The 15480-nt window shown below is 37.1% G+C and overlaps 1 protein-coding gene across 4 annotated transcripts in view; it reads left to right on the forward strand.

The window, feature by feature from the left end:
* The window catches only part of SLC41A2 (solute carrier family 41 member 2), a 113040-nt gene that overhangs the window by 17206 nt on the left and 80354 nt on the right, over window positions 1-15480 (forward strand). For all 4 annotated transcript variants that reach the window (XM_045553061.1, XM_045553064.1, XM_045553063.1 and 1 more), the window contains exons 2-3: window positions 4087-4808; window positions 9406-9513. In XM_045553061.1, the coding sequence (XP_045409017.1) occupies window positions 4254-4808; window positions 9406-9513 (663 nt within the window). In that variant the 5' untranslated portion in view covers window positions 4087-4253. The remainder of the gene's footprint in view (window positions 1-4086; window positions 4809-9405; window positions 9514-15480) is intronic.

Raw genomic sequence — 15480 nt, forward strand, 5'->3', positions numbered from 1 at the left:
CTCAGTATTAGGGCATAACTTATGCCTCCTAATTCACGGCTCTGCTGGATTTTCTAAGCATTATTATTTAACCTTTGCAATGGAACAGAGTGCCTCCTTTGGTACAAGGGGCAGATTTTCTCCAAGATTCTGGTTTGGTAAATCCGCACTCATATAATACACTTCCTTTTCTTAACTTTAAAAAAGCAATTTAATAAGCAATTTTAGCATTCCTGTTTTTTGTTTTTGTACGTAAAGTAGAATTCATAAGGAATATCTGGTATCTGTTCGTTTTCCTTTAAGTCAATGTTTCCCTGACATTGGCTCTGTAGACTAGTGGTAAACCATGACAAAGCTTTCACAGGGAACATGGGATGAGTTTTCCTGTAAATCTAAATGTGTTCAATGAAGATGACTCCCTTTAGTCCAAGATTTTGTCCCTTCTACATTTCTGGTCTTTAAATACATAGTTGTTTTTTAGGGAAAGGTGGTTTTTAATTTGGTATAATTTTGGGAGGAAATTTGACTGGTTTTTGAGATTTAACTGTTTGGAAACCACTGTTTTAAAATCCCTTGACCATAGACTGGAACCTTTCGGTGCTCAGTAGATCAGAGAGACTCTCCTAAACTAAAATGGATAGGAATCTGTGGGTCAGATTCCTTTTTTTTTTAGACAGAGTCTCACTCTGTTGCCCAGGCTAGAGTGCCATGGCATCAACCTATCTCACAGCAACCTCAAACTCCTGGGCTCGAGCAATCCTCCTGCCTCAGCCTCCCGAGTAGCTGGGAATACAGGCATGCGCCACCATGCCCGGCTAATTTTTTCTATATATATTTTTAGTTGTCTGTCTATTAGGACAGAAACACCCTCAAGAGTAGCTTAAGCACTGAAGGGTATTTATTGGCTGTACTTGGAAAGAACAGGAGTAGAGTGGGTTTTAAATATTAATATATGACACAGAGGTTCTAATCATGTGTCAGGATCTTCTCACCATCTCCCAGCTCTGATTCTCTGTAGATCCTCTTCCAAGTGGTGGTGGTGGTAAAGGGAGCTTTGTGAGGGGGAAGGCATAGAGTGACAGCTTCAGAATTGTCATTCTAAAGGGAAGTGAGAACTCTCTCCCTCAGAGGCCTTCCCCTCCAAAGTAGCCCTGGAAGTTACTCATTCTGTGTTAAATCGACTGTTTCTTTCATAGCCTTTATCACAAATTATCTCATTTATCTATATGCTCACCTGATTATTGTTTTCCCTTCCCACTACAAGGTAAAATCCATTAGAGCGGGAACTGTGCCTATTTTATTCATCACTGTAGCCCAGCATCTAGTAGGTACTCAGGAAATAGTAAGTGACAAATATATTCCAGGAAAGGATTCAGGTCCTTCTTGAGCCACTTGTCACTACTGTGGTCTGGAAGGGTAGGGTACTATGATTGACAGACCTACTAGAATCTTATGAAATAGGGAAATGACAGTTTTCCACAGGAAACAGAGATACCATTAGCTTAAAAAAATGGGGAAAGATGCTGAGCAAACAACAAGAAACGTCAGTCCATCATATGTGTTTATGTTCTTTAAGCATGGGTTAACGTTTCACCCAACTGCCTAGTCTGATGTTACGCAGATTCTGCACTGCATGGGGATGTTTGGCTGAGGAGACAGAGTGGGGGTTGAAATCCAGCCCAAAGCTCCACTCACGGGGCTTCCTTTTTCCAGGAGGCACTCTGTTTGTAAATTTATACAAATTTATGTGGTCTCCGTGTACAGTGGTCCTGGTTGAGTATCCATCTCTCCATCTAACCTGAATAGCTTATACTAAAGTAAGAGTATTAGGAGGAAAAGTATGAGCTAAGTTTGTGTCTCTGGATCCCACTGGCCAACTCAGTGTAGAATATGTGCTTAGCCATGTCCTGCAAATATTCTGATAGAGATGACTGGTTTGGGGAAATTCCCCCTTTTTTGTTTCCTTCCTCTCCATATTTCTACTTAGTGTTGCTAGTTAGTCAAACTTTCAAAGCATATATTTTGAGCTTTCTGAACTTTAGAAAGTGGCTGAATGGTGAAACTGTCATCCTTCTTTCTCGTTTACTTACATTTCTCTGAATTTCCATTTTGATTAACCTGATAAATTCTGCTTCAGGAGGAAGAAGTTGCCCATCACTGGTCATTCAGTGGAATAAACCTGTATTATAGCTCAGTCCCTTTGGGATTTGTTTTGTATTTTATTTGATTAAAAGTCTCTTTGAGGTGATGAAATGCTCACTATTTTTAAAAAGGTGAATGAGTTGAAGGAACAGAAACACATGCAGTCTAATTCATGTAAGGCTGCAGGGAATCTCATAAGTTCCAGAGGTATGGCTGAACTTTTCTTTACCTAGAAGGCTCTCAGGCAGCTCACCTGGCCTTCTCTTTCTGGGACTACTTGGTTTCATCTCTACCTCACTCTGGCCATTGGTTCCATTCATCTGATTTTCTTTTTTTTTATTTTTTTGTTTTTTTACAGACTTGATCTGATTTTCTTTAAACACCAGCTTTCTCTGTATACTTACCAGCCTGTGAGAGGCAAAAATGGCAGCTAGTACTTAATTTACTCATTGGATTCTCGATGCAAATCCAAGGGAAGTCTGCACCATAATCACTTGGAGAAGTTTTTTAAAAAAGATTTATGGCCTCAAACGTAGATATTCTGGGTCTGTAGGTCTGGGATCCTGGAATATATATTTTAAAAATGTTCTGCAGCAGGAATTCCCAGACCCCTCCATAATCACGAGAGAGTGGAAAAGAAAGTGAATGAGTGATGAAATGGCTGAGCCAGGCCCTAGCACCCACTTATCTCCTACGTAGCCCTTTCTCTTTCTCCTTTTGTCACTACTTGCTATTGATTTTCCTATCCAGAGAGGAGATGGATCTGCTAAGGCATTGAAAACAAATACTGAAGAATATAATGGTTTTCATTAAAAGCAGAAGTACTGGCAACAACAATTCTTAGTCTAACTTGGTAGGTAGGCAGTCCAATTAGACAGTGGTGCCATCAATCCCTTATCAAATCAGTACCAACTGTTTTTATCTTGGATGCTCTTAGAAGTATAAGACAGGCCTGGGTGTTCCTGAGAAACACCTGGTTGTTTAGATCCATTGTGACAGATATTAATAGATAGCTTTGAAAGCCTCTCCAGCTATGGCGACAGTTGTCAGGCTCTCTACCTGGACAGGTGGTGTATGACCTTGCAACTTCAGTGCCCATCACTCTCTGACTAGCTACAGCATGCTTCTGTGTCTCTTAGTTCAAAGTCTTTCGAGTCACTGGCCAGCCAGTTAGGGGTGTCCTCTGGGATTATGGGCCAGAGCAGACTTTGAGAACCGTGAATGGACAGAGAGAGCATTAAATAAGTGCAATGCAAGATTTCTTTTGGTTGGCTTGCAAAATGGAGGATTAAATGAATATCTATAATCTCTCTTTAGTTTATTTATTTTTCCTAGATAATGGAAGGATTATATTCCTAAATCAATTATAATGAATTTTTTATATGTCAGAACTACAAATATGACTCCAACCTCATTTTGTTAATATGTGTGAAATAAATGCCCTGTACAGTATTCAGGATACCTACCAAGTGTTTTTGCAGTAAACATCATTGTCTCCTCATATTTTAGTAACAAAATATATGTTAAATTGTGAATAAAGTAACATGGTTTATTATTTAATATTTAAAGTACGATCCCATGTCCTTTACCTTTTTTTGTGTACTGGCGTATGCAAAAGGTTGTAGCAATTTGATTCTGAGTCTTCTATATAGTAATAGAAGCTGTTACTTAATAAATTTGTCTACTGTAGAACTTTAGACACAGTTGAAGACCTTACATGGGTATTGATTACATAAAGTACGCAAAGATAAACACTTTTAACCAAGATTGAGCACAAAAAAGCTCAATCAATCAAGACTGAGCTCTGTATTATATTTGCATACACAAAGCAATTAAGCTCACAAAATATAGTATCAGTACCTTAGGGTTGGTTTAAGAACATGTGTTTTATATCTTTATGAGAATTTAAGTATCAAAATAGTTAATACCTTGATTTTTAAAAATTATTTCATTTTATTTTTCCAGATCTGAGCCCTCTGTGGAACTTCTAAACATCTTTTATTAGTGGAAATATTTTCTACACAATGAAGTCAACAACTTAATTTAAACCAGCATCTGTGTGGTTCTGATTCATCTGCTATGATCCGTGAAGTTTGAGATCTGAGGAGTACAGGGTCTTCTGTGATGACAATATGACTAATAGTAAAGGAAGATCTATTACTAATAAAACAAGTGGTGGTCTAAGTAGTGGAAGAGGTTTTGTAGATTGGACTTTCAGTTTAAATACAATTCAATCTGATAAGTTTTTAAACTTGCTGTTGAGTATGGTGCCAGTAATTTATCAGAAAAACCAGGAAGACAGGCACAAAAAAGCAAACGGCATTTGGCAAGATGGATTATCAACTGCAGCACAGACTTTTAGTAATAGATCTGAGCAACACATGGAATATCACAGTTTCTCAGAACAGTCTTTTCATGGCAATAATGGGCACACAACATCAAGCTGTAGCCAAAGGTACGATGACTATGCCAACTATAATTACTGTGATGAAAGGGAGACTTCAGAAACTACTGCCATGTTACAAGATGAAGATATATCTAGTGATGGTGACGGAGACGTTATTGTGGAAACAAACCAAAAATTACCAAAGGAATCCAGTGGTATCATGGCATTGCAAATACTTGTGCCATTTTTGCTCGCTGGTTTTGGAACAGTTTCAGCTGGCATGGTTTTGGACGTAGTACAGGTGGGTTTTCATCTTTGTTTAACTTCCCTGTCTTTTTTGTTATTCCATTTCTGTTTAAAATGCTTTATGTAGGTTACTAATCTCAAACATTTACTTTAGATTTAATTTAAATGAACAGATGCTGACTCTGGTAGAGAATCTGCTATTTCTAGGTGGGATTTTTTTCTTTTTGTTTCCTTAGAAGTTCTAAAACAATAATTATTCTGACCATAATGTAGCTCTTCTCTACAGACTCCAAAATAGGTTGGTTAAAAGAAAAACCCAATAAATGTTATATTTAAATACTTCCTTATTTTTAAAATAAAAATTAAAATATACTCATTACAAATATGAATTTGAACAATAGAGAGTATTAAATAAAAGACGAAGAGATTCCCTTATTTCTTATCTCCAAACCAAGCTCTCCTCCTTTCCAGAGATTACCATTGTTAAGAGTTTGTTGTGGGCTGGGCATGGTGGCTCGTGCCTGTAATCCTAGCACTCTGGGAGGCTGAGGCGGGAGGATCACTCGAGGTCAGGAGTTCAAGACCAACCTGAGCAAGAGTGAGACACCATCTCTACTAAAAATAGAAAGAAATTATCTGGACAGCTAAAAATATATAGAAAAAATTGGCTGGGCATGGTGACACATGCCTGTAGTCCCAGCTACTTGGGAGGCTGAAGCAGTAGGATTGCTTGAGCCCAGGAGTTCGAGGTTGCTGAGAGTGAGGCTGACACCACAGCACTCTAGCCCTGGGCAGCAGAAAAAAAAAGAAAAGAAAATGTATCATCCTTTAATTTGCATTTCTGTAATTATGAGTGAGCTTGGTCATTTTGTCATATGTCTAAAAGTGAATGGGCTTATTTTTTTCAAAGTGAGTTAAAATGACAAAATTTCTCCAGATATAAGGATTTGGGGTTTGTATTCTTTTTCAATTGCATAACTTTATTTTACCAATTAAATGTATATAAACATTTTATGTTATTTTTAAGTTAGAACTCTATAGATGTGTTCTTCAACGTACTTTGTTATTTTTTAAATTTTATTTTTGTTTGTGAATATTAAATAGAGTTTCAGGTTTTGAGTCTAGCATATATATAAGCAATCTGACATTATGTTTGACACGTGGGTGTTTACCTCAGGTTCTGCATTACTGAGGAAAGAACAAGATTCTTGTTCTTGAACAAGAGGTAAGACAAGAAGTTGATTTACTTTAGGGGAGGGTCATGAAAAGTTTAGCAATCCATAATAACTTATGTAGCCTCAGATGACATATTGTATCATGGTAAAATTTGTAAGTAAGTGAACATTATTTTTGGCACTAGCTGCCTCAGCATTCCCTCTCTGGACTTTTTATGCATTATGTCCTTTTGACAGGAAAATTAACTGATAATGCATCTTGGTGTTATAGCTAATAAACACTTCATTATTCTATGCAGACACAGTCCTGAGCAGAATCTTATGAGGTTGGTAAAATTATGTCTGTATTTTAGATGAAAAAAGTAAAGCATTATTTTGCCCAAATCACGCAGAATTTGAGCCTAGGCAATGTGACTCCAGACCCCTTCCCCCTGACCATGGTGCTATGCTACTTCGCACTGTTCCCATAGTTCCCATACTGTGTGTCAAGACACCCCAGGGGTGCTGCAAGATATTTTAAACTTTTGAGGGAAACACAGTGACATCTCCTGGATGCTACAGACTACTAGCGCAAGGGGGTTCAACATTTTAACACTAGATCACACTTTATTTCTTTTGATGAGATACCTTTGCAAAACTGGGTTTTCAGCAGTGCTGTGATTAAAAAACAAGAGTCACACAAAAACTAATGTAAAACCAGAAAGAAAAGTAACAGTTTCCATTTCCAAAGTTTGAAAAGCTGTGCAGTGTCTAACAGGTACATACATGACATTAGTAAATAATTGTGATTATATGAAAATAACATAAAATATTTTTTTATTTCCATTTATTTGTATTATTTCTTCAAATGGCTACTAAATTGTTAGGAAACATAAACACTTATTGTTTGGAACTAACTACTAAATAAGTAGGACCATTAGGTATTTCTTTTGTTGTAGAGGTGCCATAAAAACATTTCTGAGATACCAAGTGTGCTGTGACCTGAAAAGGTTTGGGAACATCTGCAAGCATACCTCTGCTGGTGTAGTGAAAAGAATATAGAGTTTTTTGGTGTAAGATAGGAAATCAATAATTAATAGTTCTTATTGTTTGTTATCATACCAATGCTAAGGTGTTAAGGATTACATAGTAATTCTCACATGAGTATTTGGTTTGAACTGATCTTGGAAAGAATAACCAAAGGGAGTAACCCAAACGGGTATGTCCCAACAGGTCTCAACTGTGATGGCATGTGATGCTCTCACACCACAGTGATCAACACAGAACGCTTCTGTGACCCAGTATGTGGGGGTTTTCCCCACACCCCAGGCAAGTAATGGGGTCTGCAGCAGACACCAGCTGGGTGCCCCCCAATACCATTCTGACTGTCTGGAGGTAGTGTCAAATCCCACAGCTCCACAGGACTGCTCCTCTCCTTCAGACACCAGTGGCAATTCTGGGCCTCCAGAACCTCTGACCAACCAACCAGCTTCAAGTTGGGGTTCCCACAACCCCCTCTTTGGGTTCGATTAATCTGCTAGAGCAGCTCACAGAACCCAGGGAAACACATTTACCAGTTTATTATAAAGGATATTACAAAGGATACATGGAGAGATGTATGAGGGGTGGGGCACAGAGCTTCCATGCCCTCCCTTTGCCCCCAACCAGGAACCTCCAAGTGTTCAGCCATCTGGAAGCTCCCTGAACCCAGTCCTTTTGGGTTTTTACAGAAGCTACGTAGGCATGGGTGATTAAATCATTGGCCATTGGTGATCAACTTAACCTTCATCCTCTCTCCTCCGTAGAGGTTGGGGGTTGAGGGGCTGAAAGTCCCTTTAATCATGCTTGGTCTGTTTGGCGACCAGCCCCTATCCTGAAGCTACCTAGGGGCTGCCAGCTTTCTGTCAAGCAGAAGCACACAAAAAGATATCACTTTGGAGAGTCTAAGAATTTTAGATGTATGCCAGGAAACAGAGTTGAAGACTAAATATATATTTCACAATATCATAGTGTTTTAAAATGATGACCTAGGTAAAATGTATTCTGAATTATGTCTGGAATCTGATAAAAATAATACCAATCTCATAGGTTTGTTGTGAAGATTAAATGAGTAAGCCTAAACAGTGCCTGGAACATAACAGAGCAATCAGTGAATGTTAGATATTGTTAATATTTATTATCATTATCTGTTGTTTGTCATCATCATCTTCATTATCACCAGTACCATCTCTGAAGGATACATATTTCACTAGCATACCGGAATCATTAGCCCATCATAAAACATGGGCAAAATTGTTTGCTTGTTTTTAAGACTAAAAATCTAGGGTGCTGTTGGACCACCAGTGCTTTTTTAGGCCCATCCTTAATTGGCTTGAACCCTGGAGTGATTTCCCTTGACAATCCTTTGAACCAGGATTTTACAGAAGACTGATCTGATAAACATTTCCTGAACTCTCTTTAGGCCCCTGTTCTATACCTATTTGGAACAGCCTCTAGGGAAACTTTGGGAACAAATTGGATTTTTCTTTCATTTGTCTGATGAAGTTTTACTTTTCTCGCCAGTCTTGATATTAGTGACAAGCCATGTATTCTTGATGCTTTTTGGCATAAAATTAACATGCCTAGTCCATAAAGTCTCTTACTGGCACAATCACCTTTTAATAGCGTCTGTGAAAATCACTTTGTGTTACTAAGATATTTGTGTAGTCTTTTCAGTTTAGAAAGCGCTTTATTTCTTATTTTCATTTTCATGGTATTTCTCTGAGGGGTAGACAAGGTGGATATTATCTTCATTTCATGGATAAAGAAATTGAGATCAGAAAGATCCGTGACTTATCCAGGATCACACAGCCAGGTTATGACAGATCAGTGTCTAGAAGCTCAAATCTTATTTCCAGTGCTCTTTTATGTTTCTGCAGCCTCTCTCCTCATGCCCTAAAATAGGGATCAGAACATAGAACTAATCAGAACTCCTGAGGTCAACTCTAGGTCCCATCTATTGACTTTGGGAAAATAATTTAACCTCTCTGAATCTTTATTTCTTCATTTGTGAAATTAGATAATAATAGTACTGTAATTTTCCTGTGGGGTTGTTGTGATTAGTTGGAAGCAAGATTCAAATCCAGATTATCTCATTCCAGAGTTTGCCCTTAACCACTATTAACATATAATTCTTGCCATCATAAAGAGATAAAGTTAAATTTAAGAGTATCAGGGTTGTCTTAGGAGTATCAGGGTTGTGTAAAAGCTAGATGTAGAATGGAATGTAGTGACTGTATCAGCTGTCATTCTCAACTCTGACTGAATCTTCTAAAGTAACTCAAAGCTTCAAAGCTCAGGAGGATGGAGTTACGCTAAGTGCTCATTGATTAAATGACCTGTGTAGTCATTCAAAACATAGATGCAAAGTTGGAAAAAACTCTGTGGCTTTTAGGAATGTCTTTGTTCTAAAGTGTTTTTTAAAGAGTGTCAGAAGATTCTCTTTTTTTCCCCCTACAGCACTGGGAGGTGTTCAAAAAAGTTACAGAAGTTTTCATTTTAGTTCCTGCACTTCTTGGTCTCAAAGGGAACTTGGAAATGACATTGGCATCCAGATTATCTACTGCAGTAAGTTTTTCCCTATATTGTATATATTACCTATACTGTTTCTCTGTGTTAAAGAGAACCTGTACCAGGAAAAGATTTTTTTTTTCTATACATCCAATAAGTTTCTAAATTTCAGGGGCTATGCTGGGTAATTATGCCTGGCATCATACCCTGAAGGATCTTAGGGTTGTCTAATCTGAAAATTATAGACCCTTTCTTATCCCGAGAAATAGTACACTTGCCTTCTTTGTTGCCAGGAAATTCTGGCAATTATCATCAGTGCTTAAGACATGGGTAAGTCAGATAATGCGATTCTTTATGGTTCAATGGTTGGTTGATTGGTATTTAAACTGTTTTTGATTGTAAACATAATACATGCTTATTGTAAAAACTTATGAAAAATTAAAAAGCATAAAGAAAAAAATCTTAAACTACCCCTAATTCTCCACTTGGACACAACCACTATTAATATTTTATATAGAGATCCTTCTATACCTACATATACCTTCTATGCATTCTATACTATACATAGGTATATCATAATGTAAATACATACTGTGTATTCTAAAAACTGGTGGAATCCTATATGTTCTCTTTTATAATCTGTGATGGCCATTTAAAAGTACATCATAATCATCTTTCCATATCAATAAATGTAGATCCATGTCATTATTGTTATTGGCTGTGTACTTTTCTGCTGCATTGCTCTACTGCAGTTTATTCCATCATCCATTGTTGGATATATATTTATTCCATCATCCATTATTGGATATATTGGATATAAGGTCTTTCTAATGTTCTGCTATTACAAACAATATTGTGAAGAATGTTCTAGTACATACATTTTCCCATTCTTATTTCTTTAGGGCAAATTCTATGGTTGTAATTACTATTCAGAAAAAGAATCTATACTTTTATATCTTTAGCCACATATTGCTAAATTGTCATTCAAAAAGTTTAAACATTTTTTAAAATAGTGCCACTAGCAGGGCTCCAAGTTATTTTTAGAAGCCCAAAGGACATTGTTATCTTATTATAACATTTGTTTGGTGTTTACCATTGTAGAACCAAGTTATGGTTAAAACCACATAGCTAGTGAGGTTCACTTCAATGAGCCATCTGCCCACTGAGTGTTAGCCAAAGATTAACGAAGTCATCAGATAATATTATCAATTGCAATATCTGTAGTATATGAAGTTTTTTGTTTAAAGAAGCTAGAGCAAATGAATCCATCTGTGAACAAGGAAAACAAATATTTGTGTATCTAAAGGTAATTAAGAAGTGGAAGCTGAATAACTGTGCAGTTGATGGGAATATTCTCCCCTCCTCCTCCCTCGTACCCCCTCCTCCAGCAACTGTGAGTTTCCTAAAGTTTTTGGAGTAAAGTAAATTCTTGGAAAGGAAATTCATTAAATAATGCTTTATTATCATTATTGGTTTGCTTAATTAAGGGAAAAGGCTTCAATGGCTTCATGTGCCCTATGGAACTTTCTAAGCCTCTTCCTTATGTAGTATATAACAGGTCATATAGCCATACTCTGCACAGGGCTGTGATGAAATATCTGGTATTAGTAAGCTCTTATAATATTCTAGGTACTGTGCTGCTTCTAGGAATATCTTATAGCAACTGTATGAGATAAACATTATTATTCCCATTTTATCAGAGGAGGAACTGAGGTTTATAACAGTTGAGTAACTTTCCTGAGGATGCAGAGCTCTAGTACATAGTGGCATAAATCATATTCCAGGATATTCCATTTACCTGTACAAGGTAACTGTGTCAGAGTTTATAAAACCAATAAATATCAGAAATAACAAAAACTGAATAGCTTCCTCATCTACCTTTTAAGATTGATCTGCTAAGGTCTTGGTCTTAGCACCAATGCACAATATTTTTGGTACTTAATATTTAACAATTTTTGATATTCATTATTTCAAAAATATTATTTACAGATATAATATTGTCGCTTTTCCCTGTAGTTAATTGGTGAGCTATAGATATCTGGGGGTATCCGCTAACCACTTACATAGAGCCAAACCTCACAGAGTAGAATTACTTTGGTAAATTCACTTTAGTCTATAATCTAGCATGTGGTCATTGTAATTATTGAATATGAAAAGGGCTGAAGGATAATAGAAGCTCTTTGGGCTGGAGCAGAAAAGTACAAGATTAACCTGTGAACCTGGAACATCTTGTGATGTTAGAAAGTAAAGAAGGGCTAAAAAAGAAAAAAAAAAACAAACCCAAAATGAAAAGACAGGGTGACATACTGACCAGATCTGGGACAATTTGAGCCACACAATACGTAATGATAGTTACAGATTATATATAACCCATGGAATAAAATAAGAATCTGTTAGTCTGTAAATGAAAAAAAGGCAGGCAAGGTCCCTGCTGTGATGGAATTTACACAAATTCAGATATCAGTAAGGGCAGTGGAGGAAATAAATAAATTGGGTGATGTGATGAGGGATGATTCTTGAGTGCTATTTTATATTATGTGGTTAGGGAAGACTTCTCTGTGGAGATGATGTATAAGCTGGAACCTGAATAATAAAAGTCAGTAAGTCATATCAAAATCTGAGAAAAGACCATTGTAGGTTACCATTGTATTTAATCAGTAATAATGTCAAATAATTATAAGCATTTTAGATAGGTCTACTTTAACACTTGTGCTTAGGGCAGGAATACAAATAGAGGCCCATATGACATGTCTACATAGTTTAAAATTATATAGTTTACAAACTTTAAAAAAAACCCTCTCTCTACTTTGACAAATATATCCTTCTGAAGATCTGCAAGTTCAAGATCAAATTTAAAATTTTTGGACTTCTTGGGTTCTATTTTGGAACATGGCGTCGTGGAGAGAGACAGCCCCTGCTCTGAAGCCTGCCCTCTTCCCACTTTTGGCTCTTGTGTACTACACTCTGAAAGACCTTACACATAACTCAGGCCTCATGTCCAAGCTCCATCTATACTCCTAACAAAAAGCCATGCCTTGGCACTCCTGGGGTTGGGCTGCATTTAATGGTGGCATGGTCTGCCTTCAGGAATACTAACTTGAAGAAGCCCTGGAACTGGGCTCCAGGCCATTTGGGCAGGGAACTTTATGATCCCAGGTATCTGGATCATGGCCTAGAAGGGGATGAGGCACAGGCTTCAAGTAGGCATACCCCTTGGACCCTATCTAAGCCTTACCTTGTGGGGTGGGGCATAGCTAAAGTAGGGCCAAAGTGGAACCCTATATGCTGTGGGACTCAGAGCTGGGGCCTCACTTACTATGATATAGAGTACTATTTTTTTTTTTTCCTGAGACTGGGTCTCAGTCTGTTGCCCAGGCTAGAGTGCAGTGGCATCATCATCAAAGCTCACTGCAACCTTGAACTCCTGGGTTTATGTGATCCTCTTGCCTCAGCCTCCTGAATAGATGGGACTACAGGCATAGGCCACCAGATCTGGCTAATTTTTCTAGTTTTTGTAGAGATAGGGTCTTGCTATGTTGCTCAGGCTAGGATATAGAGTACTATTGATTCTAGATTCCAGAAGTGAAAACTTCTTTTAGACTAAGGGAAATTGCATCACATAGAAGAGGTTCTGAAACTGCTTTGTGATATATGTAAGATATTAAAACAAGATGGAAGAGGAGTTATATATTGAAAAGCTTGCTTGACCAAAAGAGCCTAAATATTGTATGTGAAGGTAACAATACCAACATAACAGGACTTACTAACAATCAGTGGTTGTTTGCGGCGGAAGCAGTTCTTTTACTGGAACCTTCTGAAGTAGCCAAATGGATGTATCTTGAAGCATATAAGTATTTCTTATGTATATATATCTGCTATAAAAATCCTCTCATTCTACTCTTCAGAAGATACTGAAATTAGCATGGAGGCAGTAAGAGCTGACACATAGATGGAAATTGATTACTTTTTTTGTTATCTTGAAAAGCCAGTTACGTTGCTCCATTATCACATTTTTAGATCCAAGGTTTAAGGATATATTTTTCAGCAAACATCTTTACCTCTAAACCCCTAAAGCACTCAAGCCAGCTCATGATATCACTTTGCAATCCTGCCTTGTACCTCCAGGCCCACCAAGAACTCTAAATGTCCTAAGTATTTACTGTTCTTAATCCCCAACATGACATTAAGTGAATTGGTTCTGTCATGTGAGCATAACTGATTGTTTCCCCTAAAAAAGACAAACGCTTGAGTGAAAAGAGAAAGGATATATTTTTCTCAAGTGATTATGTGAAGCAGTAAGTGTACTTAACAATATAAAATAAAAATATAAGTTAGGGCAACAGTCTTAGACCTATCTGAAAATATTTAGAATGCATCAAAAGCATCATCATCATCAAACAGTGCACAAGGTTTCAGTATGGAATTATTTTAATGAAATCATATCATCGCTATCAACCAAATCTTCAAAGCTAGGAATTGGAGATAAATCTTTTACCAACTATTTTATAACAGAAAAGAAAGCCTAATAATTTGGTGATACCCTCATTCTCAGCAGTATTTAGACTGACAAAGGTAGCCAAAAACAATCTTGATTCTTTGATTCTCCAATGACTTGTTTAAAAGTAAGGCTGGGCGCTGTGGCTCACGCCTGTAATCCTAGCACTTTGGTTGGCTGAAGTGGGAGGATCTCTTGAGCCCAGGAGTTTGAGATCAGCCTGAGCAACATAGTGAGACCCTGCCTCTACAAAAAATAGAAAAATTAGCCAGATGTGGTCGTGTACACTTGTAGTTCTAGCTACTTGGGAGGCTGAGCCAGGAGGATTGCTTGAGCCCAGGAATTTGAGGTTGCAGTGAGCTACGGTGATGCCACTGCACTCTAGCCCAGGCAATAGAGTGAGATCTTGTCTCAAAAAAAAAAAAAAAATTTAAAAATTAAAGAAAAAGTAAGCAGCTATATAGTATTACAGATATGAAGTATAGTAACCATAGGATCAATCTAGCAGCTCTCAGTGCTAAGAAATTATTTCTTAAGAAGTCTAATAATTAAATTATAAGTTGTTTAAAATTTTATTATACTAAGTTTGATATTCTTGTATCTCAGTAGTTTGTTATAAAATGGTGACATTTGGTGTCAGCTGAATGTTGATTTCAACCCTGGACCATTTGGTATCTAGCTGGAATGTGTGTCAAGTATACCTCTAGCTTTTATCTTTAAAAAGAAAAAACAAAAAACCCTTTTATGTAGTCTTACTAAGCTTTTGAGAATTAGTGAAATTATATGCATGTGTTCCATCTCCCATCTTTTCCCACTTGCATTATCTTACAAGAACTGGTGGATTGCCTAGGTAGGACTCAAGCCAAGAGGCTTTTTGGCAGGAGAAGAGAATAAAGAAGAGGTCTTGAAAAACAAAAGTGACAACATTTGAGGGAGAAGAAAGTTATTAGAATGGGAATTAAAAGGTGGCTTTAGTTTCACTTGTTGGAAAATGAACTTTGTTCTGATAAATATAGTTAAGCACACAAGCATTTAAGCAACTCGATGACTTTGCCAGGAAAAGTGAAATTTTGGCTAGCTTACCTCAGAGAAAATATTTCGAAAGCATTATTCTTGAGCATTATCCAGCATTTGTCTAAATTCAAATAATGGATTAAATATGCCAGTCCATTTTGAAATAGGCTGTAGGGAATTTGGTTAAAAAGGAATATAAATAATATGCTGCAAATGAAATTTGCTATTTAATTTGATCATGTTATCATTAAAACTGAATAAAGGTGAATTTCATCTTAATCTTTTTTTAACATTAGTTTATTTGTTGTGGTGTCTATATTTTGTACTAGGTATTTTTCTCAAATGTCTATTTATATATATTTGTCTGTTCATATTTAAGAGAGGGAAACTCCAAAGCTGATTAGAAGCTCAGAACCTGGGAGGAGCTTATCCAGCATGGTCTCTACTGCAAGGTGATCTAACTGGGCCTTTCTCTGGGGAGGCAGGGGTGCAGCTGCTGTCTTTCATAGGTCTAG

This window comes from Lemur catta, chromosome 6 (genome assembly GCF_020740605.2).
Source record: "Lemur catta isolate mLemCat1 chromosome 6, mLemCat1.pri, whole genome shotgun sequence".
Classification (NCBI taxonomy): Eukaryota; Metazoa; Chordata; class Mammalia; order Primates; family Lemuridae; genus Lemur; species Lemur catta.